The 17,015-nt window shown below is 41.2% G+C and overlaps 1 protein-coding gene across 6 annotated transcripts in view; it reads right to left on the reverse strand.

The window, feature by feature from the left end:
- The window catches only part of myripa (myosin VIIA and Rab interacting protein a), an 84,729-nt gene that overhangs the window by 6,314 nt on the left and 61,400 nt on the right, over positions 1-17,015 (reverse strand). For 3 of the 6 annotated variants that reach the window (XM_060932199.1, XM_060932167.1, XM_060932208.1), the window contains exons 5-13: positions 11,683-11,757; positions 10,588-10,685; positions 9,875-9,955; positions 9,216-9,293; positions 8,866-9,019; positions 8,030-8,616; positions 3,177-4,640; positions 1,511-1,690; positions 1,182-1,343 (exon numbers count right to left, since the gene is read on the reverse strand). In XM_060932199.1, the coding sequence (XP_060788182.1) occupies positions 1,182-1,343; positions 1,511-1,690; positions 3,177-4,640; positions 8,030-8,616; positions 8,866-9,019; positions 9,216-9,293; positions 9,875-9,955; positions 10,588-10,685; positions 11,683-11,757 (2,879 nt within the window). The remainder of the gene's footprint in view (positions 1-1,181; positions 1,344-1,510; positions 1,691-3,176; positions 4,641-8,029; positions 8,617-8,865; positions 9,020-9,215; positions 9,294-9,874; positions 9,956-10,587; positions 10,686-11,682; positions 11,758-17,015) is intronic. The other 3 variants (XM_060932191.1, XM_060932183.1, XM_060932174.1) reach the window with 3 other exon arrangements.

Raw genomic sequence — 17,015 nt, forward strand, 5'->3', positions numbered from 1 at the left:
AACATTGTTTTTAAACATTTCAATAATTTTCTCACACAATTGTTGACAAACTGGAGATCCTCGGCCCATCTTTGCTCCTCAAAGACTAGGCCTTTCCTGGATACTGATTTTATACCAAATCATGATTACAATTACCTGTTGGCATCATCTGTTTCAAACCACATCATTGTTTTACAATTGTTTTTACCTTAGTACTTAGTCTGGCTAACGCAACTTCAAAGCTCTGCGAGCATTGGTCTGGCAAAGATATTAAGCCCAACCGTTTCCCAAAGCGCGTGGTTGACCCACCTCCCTAAAATGCCTCAGTTTGCTAATGGTCGAAGCCAGAAAAGGCTATGACGAAGCTTAAACCAATCACACCACTCTTTCCTCTGACGTATGTGACACGACGGAAACTGCTTGAGTAACAGGAAGAAGATAAATACCTCCAAGGCTGCTCTTTGCTCCGTTTTCAATGAGAACTTCCCGCTGAATGCTTTCAATACAGCATCTACCGCTGTGTCAAAGGCTTGCCGCTGCTCCATGTTCGTAATGTTTCTAGTGAATGAAGCGCTTCCGGCATAGATTCTCTAAACAATCTATGGCTTCCGGTCGCAGTTCTACTATGTCACTGCCTTGAACACGCCTCTACCCAGGGCCGTTGGAGATGCTCAAAGTTGATTGGCTCCCGATTTTTCGGGAGCTTGGAAGAGCCGGAGATAGCTTGCCTTGCCAGACTAAGTTCGCAATAGGCCCCTGTGTTGCATCCCACTTAGGATGGGCGGGCCCAGGCTACTTAGTACTAGCTCTAAATTGCCTCTATCCCAACTTTTTTTCTGGAATGTGTTGCAGGGCTGAAACGCAGGAATGGATGTATACCATATTAACAAATTAAATGAAGTCAGCCAGACAAAACATGAAATGTCTTGGGTTCAGACTGTCTGCAATGAAATTACAAGTCAAAGTAAATTTAGAAATTACTGCTTTCTTTTTTTATTCACATTTTCCATACTGTCCCGACTTTTTCTGATTTGGGGTTGTAGAAAAGGATAATTTAACTTAAGTGTGTGATAATATTTTTCTATTCATGAGGGTAGAAAGATGGGTTGTCATAACAGCAACAACAAGTTGCATTATGTGTTTCAGCTACAGCATTCCAGCAGAAGCAGTGTGGAGGAGCACAGTACTGAGACAGTACATACCTGGAGCTCGGACTGCTGTACTTGAGCAGCAGCTGAGGCCACCTGTTCCTCCAGCTGAGACAGCTCTTCCTCTGTGGTTTCTCGGCTGATGCTACGTGCACACTCCTCAAGATCTCCCAGTTGAGCCTCCAGCCCAAATACGGCACTAGCAGCAACATATACCTGATATAGATAAACATAAATTCTTTGCATGCGCTGAGGTCTGCCACATAAATCAATACTTTTCTTTTAATGTAATAATATATGGGGCATTGCAGAACACTTATGGAGACAAATTCTGTGCATTAGCTAGAGGCTGACATGTGACAGCATGCAAGCTTGGTTCCTACATTTTCCTCTAGTCTGCTGAGCCGCTCGTCTAGTCTCTTGCTCTGAGTGGAAGGAAGGGCAGGTCGATCCCAGGACTCTGCCTGGCTGAAACCCATGGCACCCTGGATAAGATCTTCAGTGGCGTTGAGAACCTTCAGCACCTCAGTGGTGATGCTGCGCAGAGATGCAGCCGAATACTTCTACACATATACACACAAAAACAACATTGACAGGACTTTCAGGAACGTCTAGTGAAAGTACATAAAAATAAAATGGGACAGCGAGGCCCACAAGCTTATTAATTAAGCATAATTAAGCAAACAAAGGAAAGAAGGTAATGTTACAGAAGAAGCTGAGATAGGAGGACAGCAATCCAGATGAAGCCCTTTGCTGCTTCTAACATTATGTAACAACAAGACGGAGTCATTTATATCCCCCGCCCTATATACCAAGTTTCAATATATTATTTGTCACATTTTTCAAGTTCTGCTGCAGGAAACCAACCCTACCTCTTTACACTGACCTCAGCAGCCCATGGCATAAACCCACCGGACCTTTGGTCCAGGTGAGCTAAAAATTTCTCACATTTCTTAGTATCAAAAGGCACATATAAATTACTTAACACATATACCAACTTTCAAGACCATACCACTCATAGTTTAAATTCTGCTCCGAAAACAAAATCTACCCCTAAGACTAACCTGAGAGACTAAGTCTGAAATTGTTTCCATGGAAACATGAAAATTTTAAATTTCTCCAATTTCTTTGTATGAAAAGGCACATCTACATCACCTTGTTAACATGTCTACCAAGTTTCAAATCCATATCATGAATAGTTTTGGATATATGCTCCGGAAACGAACATCGCACTTAGAAACGAAGTCAAAATTTATTTTCATTCATTCATTCATTATCTCTAGCCGCTTTATCCTTCTACAGGGTCGCAGGCAAGCTGGAGCCTATCCCAGCTGACTACGGGCGAGAGGCGGGGTACACCCTGGACAAGTCGCCAGGTCATCACAGGGCTGACACATAGACACAGACAACCATTCACACTCACATTCACACCTACGGTCAATTTAGAGTCACCAGTTAACCTAACCTGCATGTCTTTGGACTGTGGGGGAAACCGGAGCACCCGGAGGAAACCCACGCGGACACGGGGAGAACATGCAAACTCCACACAGAAAGGCCCTCGCCGGCCCCGGGGCTCAAACCCAGGACCTTCTTGCTGTGAGGCGACAGCGCTAACCACTACACCACCATGCCGCCCAAAATTTATTTTTTTATGTAAAAATTTGAAAAGTACTTTTTTTCAAAAATCCACAATAGCAAAAGGCACCAGCTCACATGTTGCTTGACATGTATACAAAGTTTCATGAAGATATCTTCAGTAGTTTTAAAGATATGGCCCGGAAATGAAAATGTGACCGGATGGACAGACGGAACCTGTTTCATTTATGGGAAATAATGTAATAAAATGCATTCCATGACAATTTGAAGGAATCACCTGCTGTAGCAGAGTGAAGATAAACTGCAGGTCTTTTTCTAAGTGCATATCCTAACAGTCCCAGACAGAAGTACAGGAAGAAGGAAAATGAGAAGAGACAGTACAGTAAAAAGCAGATTTTCAGTTGATAAACAAATATAAGCAAGTCACTGTAAAACATCTAACACAAATCTTACTTTGTAGATTTCCTCTGGGGAGAGAAACTCTTCCTGACCAGAAGTAGTGCAGTCCAGAACATCCGTGTGGTCATTACACTGTTCTGCTTCAGCTACACAACTATGATCTTCAGTTTTCTCAACCAAGTTACCTCGCCTCTCATTTTCCACATCACTCTCTTCTGTTTGATCGTCCCTGTTCATTCTCTCATTATGGAATCCCATTTCATTATCCAGCGTCATCTGATGTTGTTCTTTTTGTTCTCCCATTATGTCCTCCTTCTCCTTACTCAATTCATCAGAGAAATCTGACATGCTGTACTTTGTATTGCTGATATTTGTCTCTCTTTCCTCTTCCATAATATTTAAACCCTTAACTACATCCACAATCATTTTCTTATATTCTGAGTTTCCTTCCTCACCAAAATCAAGATTATCTTCACTTCCTGTATTGTCGACACTGTCCTTTTTATTTTCGGCTGCATATTCAGTGTCTTTTTTCTGCTTACTGCACTCTTGACTCTCAACTTTTTCATTTTTTTCACAGCTCTCTACAGATGTCTCTCTTTGTTTGTCTATCGCCAAAGGACTTTGGGCCTCTGGTGTTATATGTGCCTCATTCTTTACGCTGTCTTGTTTTCTTACAGATTCAGGCTCAGTATCTTCTTTTCCTCGACATTCTGATCTGTCTTTCTTATCCTGTTCAACATTCTGGTCTCCATGCGTTCTCTCACTCATATAATTTGCTTTGTCTTCAGTAGTTTTAATCTGATGCTCCGAGTCAATGTTATTGGTACTATTTAATTCTCTCACTCTGTGCTCTTTTGGTTCTCTTTTTATCTCAACATTACAATCAAAGCACTCTTTCCATGACATTCTGGCAGTTTTCTCTATATCAATTGCACTTTGTTTCTCTACTGTCTCTTGTAATATTTCATTGTGCAAATTATCAATCATATTTGTGCTCAGGGTTTCTAAATTCCTCAATTTTTTGTTCCCTATCTCATGGTCTTCTACATCTGGTAATCCTTTGCCTACTCTTTGATATTTATCTTCTTTCATTTCTGAGTCTTCCTGGTCTACATCCACCTCCATATCACATAAGACTTCTCTTCTCTCTTTGTCCCTCTCTTCTTTCTTCCCCTTCTCTCTCTTTTCATTTCTCTCATCTACAGGCTCTTCTACTCCATCAAACCCATTCCTGGTTAAGGGGAGCTGTGTTCCATTGACTTGACTGGCCAGTTCTCTCAGTCTGGATGTCAGCCGCTGATCAGAAGCACCACTCAGAACATGATGATCAGTGTTGGGGTCTTGTACTTCAGGTGTAAAATCATCAGGAGTCATGGCCCCGGATTTCAAAATGTCTGGGGTCACGGAGTCTGGCGTGTCTGCATTTATTGTCTCGTCACTCAGAAACTCTGAGACGCTCTGTCTCTTGCTCTGGCATTTCAACAGATAATTCAGGAGCATCCTGCCATAGTCCTGCTGCAGAAAATGCAAAATATCACATCATCTTTATAAGGCATATACCACTCAGCCATAACATTAAAACTACTGACAGGTGAACTGAGCAACGTTGATTATCCTGTTACATGGCACTGGTCAAGGGGTGAGATATATGAGGCAGCAAGAGAACACTCAGTTCTGAAAGTTGATGTGTTGGAATCAGGAAAAATAAGGATCTGAGTTATGCAGTATTATATATATATATATATATATATATATATATATATATATGCATCTGGGCCATGGAGAACTACATGTAACATATTTTTCAATGAACTGTTTTGATAAATTTGGGGACTTTTTGTTTCACACTTTTCATACAAAATACATCACAGGTCTGAGTGACATTTAACAATTGCTCCACGAAATCGTGTCGTGCATGAGCTGACAGCCGACGAGGCGTGTAGCACCGAGTTGGCTATAAACCATGTACAACAAGATTGAGTGGAATAATTGTTTATTCTATCCACATTCACTGGATTTTGAGAAACAGGGCTTTTTTTTCATCTCATCTCATTATCTCTAGCCGCTTTATCCTGTTCTACAGGGTCGCAGGCAAGCTGGAGCCTATCCCAGCTGACTATGGGTGAAAGGCGGGGTACACCCTGGACAAGTCGCCAGGTCATCACAGGGCTGACACATAGACACAGACAACCATTCACACTCACATTCACACCTACGGTCAATTTAGAGTCACCAGTTAACCTAACCTGCATGTCTTTGGACTGTGGGGGAAACCGGAGCACCCGGAGGAAACCCACGCGGACACGGGGAGAACATGCAAACTCCGCACAGAAAGGCCCTCGCCGGTCACGGGGCTCGAGCCTGGACCTTCTTGCTGTGAGGCGACAGCACTAACCACTACACCACCGTGCCGCCCAAAATGACAATAGCAATTTGTGAAAAATGCTATAATAATAATTCTTGAAAAGTAAGAAAAGACCATCAAATACCTTCACTCCCTATTTTGTTGCTTTTTTGTATTTTGGGGGGTTTTGTTTTTGAGTAGAGTTTTTATTTCATCCTCGGTTGGTCCTCGGTGGGAAGCCATGGCCTAATGGTTCGAGAAGCAGTTTGGGTTCCAAAAGGTTGCCAGTTTGACTCCCTCGACCAGCAGGAATGGTTGAAGTGCCCTTGAGCAAGGCACTTAACCCCCAACTGCTCCCCAGACTGCTCTATGTATGTTGTACGTCGCTCTGGATAAGAGTGTCTGCTAAATGCCATTAATGTCATGTAATGTTCAGCAAAATGCTCTGCCATTGTGTTTTTCTCTACTCATGGTATATGAGCTGATGGCCTAGTAGTAAAGTAGCCAATCAGAGCGTGCAATTGCTCATATCCAGTGAATATGGATCTCATAATTTCCGATATTTCACTCCGATGACGTCACTCCCAGTGTATTCCCGCTGACTTGACAAGTGTTGTCAAAACGGCGAACTGGGTCAAAATTAAAATTCTTTTGATTAACTTGCATATTTTTTGTGGATGTGTCCATATAATATAAAGAACATTACATGGTGGCATGAAGATATGATGTTTATCTTCTCGTGTTGAAAAATATCCCACTTGTTCACTTGGCTCACTCATGAAATATGCATTCACCACTCGAAAATAAACTTCATATCTTCACACCACCGTGCCATATCGTATATACAGTTGTGGTCAGAAGTTTACATACAGTGACATGAATGTCATCTTGGATATGAATGTCATGGCAATATTTGGGCTTTCAGCAATTTCTTTGAACTGTTCTTTTTCTGTGGTAGAATGATTGTACAGCATACATCTTTAATTTAAAAAATAAAACACTAGAATTTGGTGCACAAGTTTTAATTTTCTTTGGGTTTTCTGAAATCAACACAGGGTTAAAACTATGCATACAGGGTCAAAGATTTACATTCGCTCACTTAGATTATTAATTCAGAGCTGCTGAGACTTCCAAAATGTCTCTTATCTTGCCAAGGCCAAGGTCTCCTAACTTCCCGTTAGTGATCATGATTGACTACAGCTGGTAGCTTCTCTGTGCCTTCATAAAAAGGGTTTGTTTACAGCACTCATTGGATTGACCAACACACAGTAAAATGGGAAACTCCAAGGAGCTCAGTGCAGATCTGAGAAAGAGGATTACAGATATACGGTACACAACTCCAGAATGTCTCTTGGAGCCATTTCTAAACAACTGCAAATTCCAAGATCAGTTCAAACTATTGTATCCAAGTTATTGTGAGGTGTAGTCACTTTGCTAAGCCAGTTTGCTTCAAGAAAACCCAAACTGTCACCCTCAGCTGAAAGGAAATTGGTTTGGATGGTCAGGAACAACCTGGGAACCACCATGGCACAGCCCTGCCATGAACTGGAAGCTGATGGATCACTGTCTACAGTTCAGATCACCATGGACTAAGAGGCTGCTATCCAAGAAATAACCCCTGCTCCAAAATTGGCACCTTCAAGCTTAACTAAAGTTTGAAGCTGACCACACTGACAAAGAGAAAGCCTTCTGGAGGATAGCTGTATGGTCAGATGAGACAAAGATTGAGTTGTTTGGCCACAATGACCACCATCTACAGAGGGACACTGTACCAGCTGGTGGTGGTGGTAGAATCATCATGCTCTGGGGCTGTTTTGCTGCCAATGGAACTGGTTCATTGCACAAAGTGGATGGAATAATGAAGGAAGAGGACTACCTCATGATTCTTCACCATAAACCATCAGAAACTTGAACATGACTTGGGAGTTACAGCAGGACAATGAATCCAAACATGCATCAGAGCTGGTTGTGAAGGATAAAGCAGGCTAACATTAAGCTTAAAACAAGTCCTGACTTCAACCTGTTGAAAATATATGGACCGTGCTTATCTTATAAATCAAGTCCATACCAAGAAAAAAAAAATAATTGAACTCTACCAATTCTACCATGAAGAGTCGTGAAATATCCAACCAGAATTCTGCCAGAAGCTTGTTCATGGTAAACAAAAATGTTTGGTCAAGGTGAGTCTTGCGAAGATACATTTTACCCAAATATTAGGTGTGCTGTATGTATATTTTTGGCCCTGTATGTATAATTCTGACCCTGTGTTGATTTCAGAAAACCCAAAGAAAATTAAAACTTGTGCACCAAATTGTAGTGTTTTTTTTTTAATTAAAGCTGTATGCTGTACAATCATTCTGCCACAGAAAAAGAACAGTTCAAAGAAATGACTGAAAGCCCAAATATTGCCATGACATTCATATCCAAGATGACATTCATGTCACTGTATGTAAACTTCTGACCACAACATTATATACACACACACACACTTACACAAATCTACATTTAAGTCCAGTTCTATCACTCTATCATACATAAATATCTCAGATGTTTTCCTCACAGGTTCAGATAAAGACAGCCTTCCCCCACTGCATACTTGGAAGCCTTTCCCTTCTGTAGCCTCACGCTTATTTCTTCTTCGCCGTCGTGTCCTCTTGCCCCTTTTGTCCTCTAAGCCATCCTCACTACTTTCTCCACCATCAGGGTTTGCAATAATACCCATGCCACTATGGTATTGGCAAGACGGATGCCTGTCCTCAAGAGACACGTTCCTCTTCAGGAGAGGAAGTGATGGCTTATGGATTTGGGGCCGAGGATTGTTCTGGTCACTGTCGCTTTGGGGTTGGTCAGCAGTATTTTTCATGGGTAATTTTGTAGCTGATTGTGAGCTGGTGGCATGAGGGTCATTTAACAGGTTACTGGAGGACATTTTGTGGAGAATCTCAACCTGGGCAGCACCCCAGGCTCCATCAGAGTCTGACTCAGTGTCAGTGGCCATTCTGTCATAGGCTGAGATCACACCAGATTCCTTCTCCAGGGCACTGAACATCAGGTTCTCGCGCTTGGTCGGCAGGCTCAGCCGAGACAGTTGGGTACTCTGCAGGGCAAACCAGTTCCCATCTGGACTCTGTAACACTGAGGATGCACCTTTAGTCACACACAAGAACAAATGCATACATTTCGCATATGGGCAAAAGATACATTCATACAATGGCAAAGTCCTTTAGCTATAGGAAAGAGTGTTAAATCATTAGATTATTATAAGAGTTACAGGGTCTTTAAGAAGATTAAATAAATAATGTCTTTTAAACCTTGCATATTTGTTATTTCTGTTTTTAAATTGCCATTGCACTACAGATATCCTGATATCTGTACCTCAGTTTTAGAAACACTTACAGGAGTTTTCCATCCAGTCCAAATTCTGATTCCAGCCAGCAATGGCAGGAACATCATCCTTCTTCAGCCCTTGTGTGCAGAGCATGGGACTCTGCTCAGCTTTGTCATGCTGGGCCAGTATTTCATCAGTAAGGAGTGAGAAGGCTGATCGGGACTTATGAAAAGAAAGGAAAAGGGAGGCCATTTAGCAAAAGGGACACAGGCAGCAAAACAGCAAGTCTCAATGATACTTGACTGTCAGCCCTCATTAATTTAAGCTTTAAAAGCACTGTGGATATATGAGAAAGCAGAGACCTGAGAGACCAGGCTACCCTGGTGTCTATCAGTGGCAGAAATAAAGGAGAACTCACGTTACAGTTCTGATCAGGTGGTGCCTCCAAATTACACTCTGTATGCATCTCAGATACATCTCTCCTCTTGCAGATAATCTGAAGTAAATGACAAGGTTTTTCCAAGTTAAAGAAAGTTTTTTAATGGTTTGCCAGAATATCTATAAAGATACACAAAACAGGGGGCCGCACGGTGGTGTAGTGGTTAGTGCTGTCGCCTCACAGCAAGAAGGTCCAGGTTCGAGCCCCGTGGCCGGCGAGGGCCTTTCTGTGCGGAGTTTGTATGTTGTCCGCGTGGGTTTCCTCCGGGTGTTCCGGTTTCCCCCACAGTCCAAAGACATGCAGGTTAGGTTAACTGGTGACTCTAAATTGAGCGTAGGTGTGAATGTGAGTGTGAATGGTTGTCTGTGTCTATGTGTCAGCCCTGTGATGACCTGGCGACTTGTCCAGGGTGTACCCTGCCTTTCGCCCGTAGTCAGCTGAGATAGGCTCCAGCTTGCCTGCGACCCTGTAGAACAGGATAAAGCGGCTAGAGATAATGAGATGAGATACACAAAACTTTCTAAGCTGAATGGAACAGACAAAAGTGGTCTTGGGTAACACTCAAACTGCTGATACTGTCCAGTACATACAGAATATAAGTTTTTCCTGGAGTTGTTTACTCTTGTTACTGTACTCACTGTTTGCAGAATCATGGTGGTGAGCTCTTCTATCAGCTCTCCTCTGTTGTCTCGTAGGTAAGAAGCCTTTTTCAGCTTCCCCTTCAGGAAAAAAAAAAATTCATAAATAAATTTCAGTAATGTCATTCTTTCTATTAATGTCATACGCTCCAGTCGTCATACTGTTCATCTGTTCACAAAATTTACAGTGGGTCAAAAGCTGCAGATGGCTGCAGGTCTGTTCTTATGGCAAATCTATATTCTCAACATAGACAGAAAGCATGATACTTGCCTAAATTTAATCCCTGTGAAAATTTGTTCAAGAAACGAATGCTTGATATATCTTTCTTTTTTCAAGTTCAACCCTTATCCTACCAGACCACTATTCAGCAGTACAGCTCTGTTGGATTAAAAATCCTTGGGGACTAAAGCAGAAAGACCATCATAAGACATTAAATCATAGATCACTCTGAACCTCCTCTCTAACAGTCAAGATGGTCTTACACAATGATGCTTCTGGAAAACTGGGTCCAGCTTTGTAAGAAAAAAAACAACCAACTTTTTGTTCCCTGTTCAAGTGGAACAAGGTTATTAAAAAATAAAATAAAATGTGCGGGCTAAATGTGTAGATTATACTGTATGTCCAAAATGTATTTCCTACAGTAGATTTAAAGTTAAAAGGAGTAAGCTGACCTTAATGGATATACGCAACATTAATGGTACCAAATAAGTACCTGATTGCCTGTTTGTTCCTCTGCCTTGCTAATAGCCTCATCTATGACCTCTTTTGCCACACGCAGTGCCACGCTGATGCTCTCTGCCATGCTCCGCTCTGCAAAGAAAGAGTACACTAAGAGAACACTAAGTCTATTGTGTTATAACATTTTGTAAACTATATAATGCTGTAGTCTCTCTCTCTCTCTCTCTATTTATTTATTTATTCATGTATTAGACATGCGTGTTTTACTGGGAAATACGCCACTCATATTTTTCATATGAACAACATCCGGGATATTGAGTAACACATTTCCAAATCTCCTCACTCATGAGGATATCAATGAATTGTTTTGCATAACTTGCATAGTTTTTGTTTGTGACTGTGTCTATATAATTTTAAAAAACTACACATTGGCTTGAAGATATGAAGTTTATCTTCTCGTGTTGAAAAACTCATATGAAATACATCCCGGACCCGAGTTGCATATTTTCCAATATCTTCACTTGTGAGGATATCGATGACATCACTCCCAGTGTTTTCCTGCTGACTTGACGTGCATTGTCAAAATGGTGACGCGACGCTCACTCGTGAAATATGTTCACAACTCGAAGATATACTTCATATCTTCACCGTGTAATACCTTATATATTAAGCTCACACACAGTACCAGTGAAAAATTTGGACACGCCTTCTAGTTCAATGTTGTTGGGTTTTTTTTTTGATGAACTAAAAGACACTTCATGTCTTAAAGTAATGATGGACTGTCATTTCTCTTTAATTATTTGATTGGCTCTTGACATGATATGGATTACGACAGTCGTCTATATATAAAATCGAAAATTGTGAGTGCTGATTGGTCAAGAAATTTGGACTATTTCTCGGCTTCGACTCAATTATTATTCACCGATATTCGCTTCGCTTTCGGTAAATAATTGTTAATTATGTGAGGAAGTTGAAGGGAGGTGAATACTTATGCAAGACTATACAGTGTGTGGAACTGCATTTGTGTATTTGTGTAGATCATCTTATCTGGATTTATTTTACGGGATTTCATAAAATTACCCTTGTAATTCATTGTAATTCCTTGCAAAAGCCTCAATATGTCACTTACCTTCAGTATGCTGGTAGAATGTGGAGTCACTCTCATAAACACTGTCATCAGTGCTTTCAGCATATGTACTTCCCTCTGTTAAAAACAAAACCATCACACTATTGGGGTGATGCCATACATACTTAAAACAATTTCATCAGGGGTTTTAGTTAACTAAACTTAAAAAGAATACATTTCCTTTTATGTGACATCCTATACTGTACACGCTTGTGTACAGGTTTTACAGATTTTGCATTAACTAATTTATACTGTTACACAATTTGACTCTGATTTTATGGCTCCATCTACAATCCCAAAATAGGAAAATTTGGAACGTTATGGAAAATGCAAATTAAAAAAAGAAAGCAGTGATTTCTAAATTTACTTTGACTTGTACTTCATTGCAGACAGTATGAACCCAAGATATTTCATATTTTGTCTGGTTAACTTCATTTCATTTGTTAATATACATCCATTCCTGCATTTTAGCCCTGCAATACATTCCAAAAAAAAATTGGGAGGGGGCAATTTAGGGCTAGTAATGACGTAAAACAAGCAAATAATGATGTGATTTGAAACAGGTGATTGTGATCATGATTTGGTAGAAAATCAGAATTAAAGGTTTCAAGAGATGTTTAAAAGATCATTTAATTGCTGTTTTGTAACGTCATATATATCATCTCATCTCATTATCTCTAGCTGCTTTATCCTGTTCTATAGGGTCGCAGGCAAGCTGGAGCCTATCCCAGCTGACTACGGGCGAAAGGCGGGGTACACCCTGGACAAGTCGCCAGGTCATCACAGGGCTGACACATAGACACAGACAACTATTCACACTCACATTCACACCTACGGTCAATTTAGAGTCACCAGTTAACCTAACCTGCATGTCTTTGGACTGTGGGGGAAACCGGAGCACCCGGAGGAAACCCACGCGGACACGGGGAGAACATGCAAACTCCGCACAGAGAGGCCCTCGCCAGCCACGGGGCTCGAACCCGGACCTTCTTGCTGTGAGGCGACAGCGCTAACCACTACACCACCGTGCCGCGCGCATATATATATATATATATATATAAATAATTTTTGTGACTAATGGTTTGCCATCACTAATATGAAGTTTATCTTTATTATTTTTAACATGTTATAGTAAAAAAAATAAATTTTAAATGTTGTGAGATTTTGTTATAGGTGGAAGCTTCAAATTAGCCTGTTGGGCTTTCTGCCTCTCCCTGCACTCTATTGCTTACTTTTATCTTTTTTTGTTTAATGTGTTTTTAAATATGCTAAATTAACTTATTTATTTATTTATTTATTTTTAAATACCCATGAAAGAAAGGCCTAGTCTTTGAGGAGCAAAGATGGGCCAAGGATCTCCAGTTTATCAACAAATGCATGAGAAAATTATCGAAATGTTTAAAAACAATGTTCCTCAAAGAAAGCTATGAAGGGATTTGGATATTTCACCCTCGATGCTGCATAATATCATGAAACAATTGAAGGAATCTGTACGAATCTTGGTGCTTGAAGGGCAAGGGCGCAAGCCTAAGCTGAACACCCATAATCTCTGATCCCTCAGAGATCCCTGCATCAAGAGCCGTCACTCATTTATAATGTTTCATCACTTGGTGTCTTCAGTCTCTAAATGTCTTTTAAGTGTTGTGAGAAAGAATGTCAACATTACAAAGTGGTAAATGCTTTACCCTCCCAACTTTTTTAAATGTGTTGCAAGAATTAAAAGTGAAATGTGTTTATTTTGAAAAAAAAAAAAAAAAACAATGAACTTCATGAGTTGAAACATCAAATAATGTGCTGTTGTATTGTTTTGATTTGGGGTTGTACTATTCCTAAGGATATTGCTGAAGGATATATCTGGAAGATATTCAGAATGAACCTGAAGATAAACAAACACATCTCTAAAATCAGCAATATCCCTGTATCTGTTTTGTCCTATTGTTTGTTTGTTTTTTTACTTTACTATGAAGCAGGCATATTATTACATAGGAAAGATAAGCCCAGACGTTGTGTTACTGCCACACTGTTAATGGTACCATGGCATTTTCAATTATCCCAGCTGTCAAACTGGATTTTATATGAAGTGACCACAGGCAGGGCAACCAAATAAAAATGCTCTCACTAAAGTAGAAAGAAATTTGTCTTTTGGTCAATTTGACAGTTTTATACCAGCCGGGCATAATCAGCAACACCACTGCAGTCAAAAGCACACTATTTAATTGGGCTAATAAAATTTATTTGATCATATAGCGCGCCAATGCATGTTTATAAAAAATGCACAGAAATTATTTCTCTGCCATTCTTCTATATGATGCCTGTGAATCTTGTGCAGTGTGGATTAAGAGACACTGAAATAAGAAGTCTGGGTTGCAAAATAAATTAAATGTATGGCTACATTTCCTGGAAGGATTTACATTTTATTGTTTAGTACTAGACTTTGGTGGCACGGTGGTGTAGTGGTTAGCACTGTCGCCTCACAGCAAGAAGGTCCTGGGTTCGAGCCCAGTGGCTGACAGGGGGGGCCTTTCTGTGTGGAGTTTGCATGTTCTCCCCATGTCCGCATAGGTTTTCTCCAGGTGATCCGGTTTCCCTCACAGTCCAAAGACATACAGGTTAGGCTAATTGGTGGCTCTAAATTGACCATAGGTGTGAATGTGAGTATGAATGGTTGTTAGTGTTAGCCCTGCGATGATTTGGCAACTTGTCTAGGATGTACCCTGCCTCTCGCCCATAGTCAGCTGGGATAGGCTCCAGCTTGCCTGTGACCCTATGCAGGATAAGCAGCTACAGATAATGGATGGATGGGTACTGGACATGAACTAATCCATCCGTTATCTGTAGCCGCTTATCCTGTTCTACAGGGCACCCAAAGGAAACCCATGCAGACACGGGGAGAACATGCAAACTCCGCACAGAAAGGCCCTCGCTGGCCGCTGGGCTCGAACCCAGGACCTTCTTACTGTGAGGTAACAGTGATAACCACCGTGCCACCCCTATCTATCTATCTATCTATTTATTTATTTATTTAACCCATGTGTTTATTGTGATTAGTTGATAATGCACAAGTACCTGTTTTGATCCCCACTAGAAGACAGATAGGTAAGCAAGCACCAGTAATAATAAGTCATTATTTACACAACACTCAGTACTGAAAGCATTTATCACCTGCATACCAAACACTAAATGATTTCACTGTTCTCTCACTAGCTAACGTCAACTAACTAGAGTATTTCTGTTGGACAGATGAGCACAGTGATATATTTTGGCAGCTTGTCAATCAATTTCGCCATGCCTTTGAATTATGGTGACAGCGGCCGATGAGGGTCTTTCTGTGCGGAGTTTGCATGTTCTCCCCATGTCTGCACAGGTTTCCTCCGGGTGCTCCGGTTTCCCCCACAGTCCAAAGACATGCGGTGAGATTAATATGGGGCGGCCTTGGGCTGAAGTGCTCTTTAGCAAGGCATTTAACCCCCAACTGCTCCCCGGGTGCTGTAGGATAGCTGCCCACTGCTCTGGTTATGTGTGTGTGCTCATTGCTCACTTGTGTGTGTTCACTGCTTCAGATGGGTTAAATGCAGAGGTTAAATTTCACTGTGTGCTTAAGTCTGTGCTTGAGTGTGCGTGTGACAAATAAAGGCTTCTTGGCTTGGCTTGGTACAGGACATTACTTAAGTCTAACTGTAGTTAAATCAGATATCAGACATCTATACTCAGATATGATCAAAATTTTGCTTATGTTGTTCTCATAGGACTACCTGCACCTATTTTGCCATCAAAGTGAACATGTTTTACTATCTTTACTATCCCCTGGTGATCTGGGGATTATTCTTTCCACTATCTGATCTCATCTCATTATCTCTAGCTGCTTTATCCTGTTCTACAGGGTCGCAGGCAAGCTGGATCCTATCCCAGCTGACTATGGCCGAAAGGTGGGGTACACCCTGGACAAGTCGCCAGGTCATCACAGGGCTGACACATAGACACAGACTCCACTATCTGATACATGGTTTAATGGTAACACTCAGTGAGACATACTGTGGGCTGGTCAGAACGATTTGACAGCTTTTTTTTTTTTTTGATGGATACCACATATTGACAGCACTATATATGCCAAAGGTCTTAAAAAAACAACCCCCAAGTTACTGAAGTTCAAACAGACTCTAATGCCACTACCCACTGATTTGAAAGGCTTGCCCTTTACAATCCCACACGTTCCTACAGAAATAAGCCCACACAAGCATTCGGCTAACGTGGCAAAAATAAACCTTCTCTGTGAAACTGTGCTGAGCCAAATTGTGTTACCTTTATTTTCCTCAGGGAATATATCGATTCATATTTTAAAAACACCTTTCCAGTCCCATACATTTCTACACAAACATTTATGGTGTCTGCAAATACTTCTTTTCCCATTCCAAGGCTATATATTCATACAGAAATACATCCACATACTCAAACATGAGAAAACCTGAGGGGGAAGTGAGAATGACCTTCTTGAGCATGTGGATATGCATTGCGAGACCTTCCAGTAATGTGGATGCCCCTGTGACAGCCTGTAATCTAGCTGTGATAGCCACCCTCATGGTGGGGTTGCATAGTGACATGAAACCTGCGGCACCAAGCGCGCTCTTTTGCACAGCATCAATCATAATGGAATTTATGATGCCACAGAGCAAGGAGTATATCGAGAGCTTTAAAGGAGGCTTTCAACAGAAGAGTTCTATGCTCAAATGTACCTGAATGCTGAATGCAGATGCACTAATGGCATTTTACTTACAATATTGCTTCAAGTATGGCATGCACTGGTAATATGGTCGGCATTCTACTGATAATATTGGAACAAACAAGACAATCTGCTGATTGTTGGTCCCTCTGTGAGGGAGCTGACTGACACCTTGCTCTGCCCAATGGGACATTTAAGCCAGGATATAGGGTGGCTCTGATCTATCCTGGTTTACATACAACACGAAGGGTGATTAGTACAGTTCACTGCATGTGTAAATCAGCCCTTTACAAGTTTTAGAATCACTATATAGACCAGCCATGTGGTACTTTTGAGGTCATCTCAACCAGGTACACAAAGGTCTCATCAACCTCATCAGTCTCATCACCCCTACCCTCCATAATCCCACACACACACACACACGCACAACCGCCCACACGCTCCAGTTTCACCATCCATGACACTGACTTGCAAGTGACGTCAAAGCAAAATAAAAACCCAGATGTTGGCCATGTTGGTGGATATACAAATGTGGGGTCAAGTGACATTCCATACAAAACATAGTCGCGCGTGAGCAACTCTGTTTTTCCACTGCTTTAAGCATTCTTTTAGCTGTGCC

Source organism: Neoarius graeffei, chromosome 1, assembly GCF_027579695.1.
Source record: "Neoarius graeffei isolate fNeoGra1 chromosome 1, fNeoGra1.pri, whole genome shotgun sequence".
In the NCBI taxonomy this organism is placed as follows: Eukaryota; Metazoa; Chordata; class Actinopteri; order Siluriformes; family Ariidae; genus Neoarius; species Neoarius graeffei.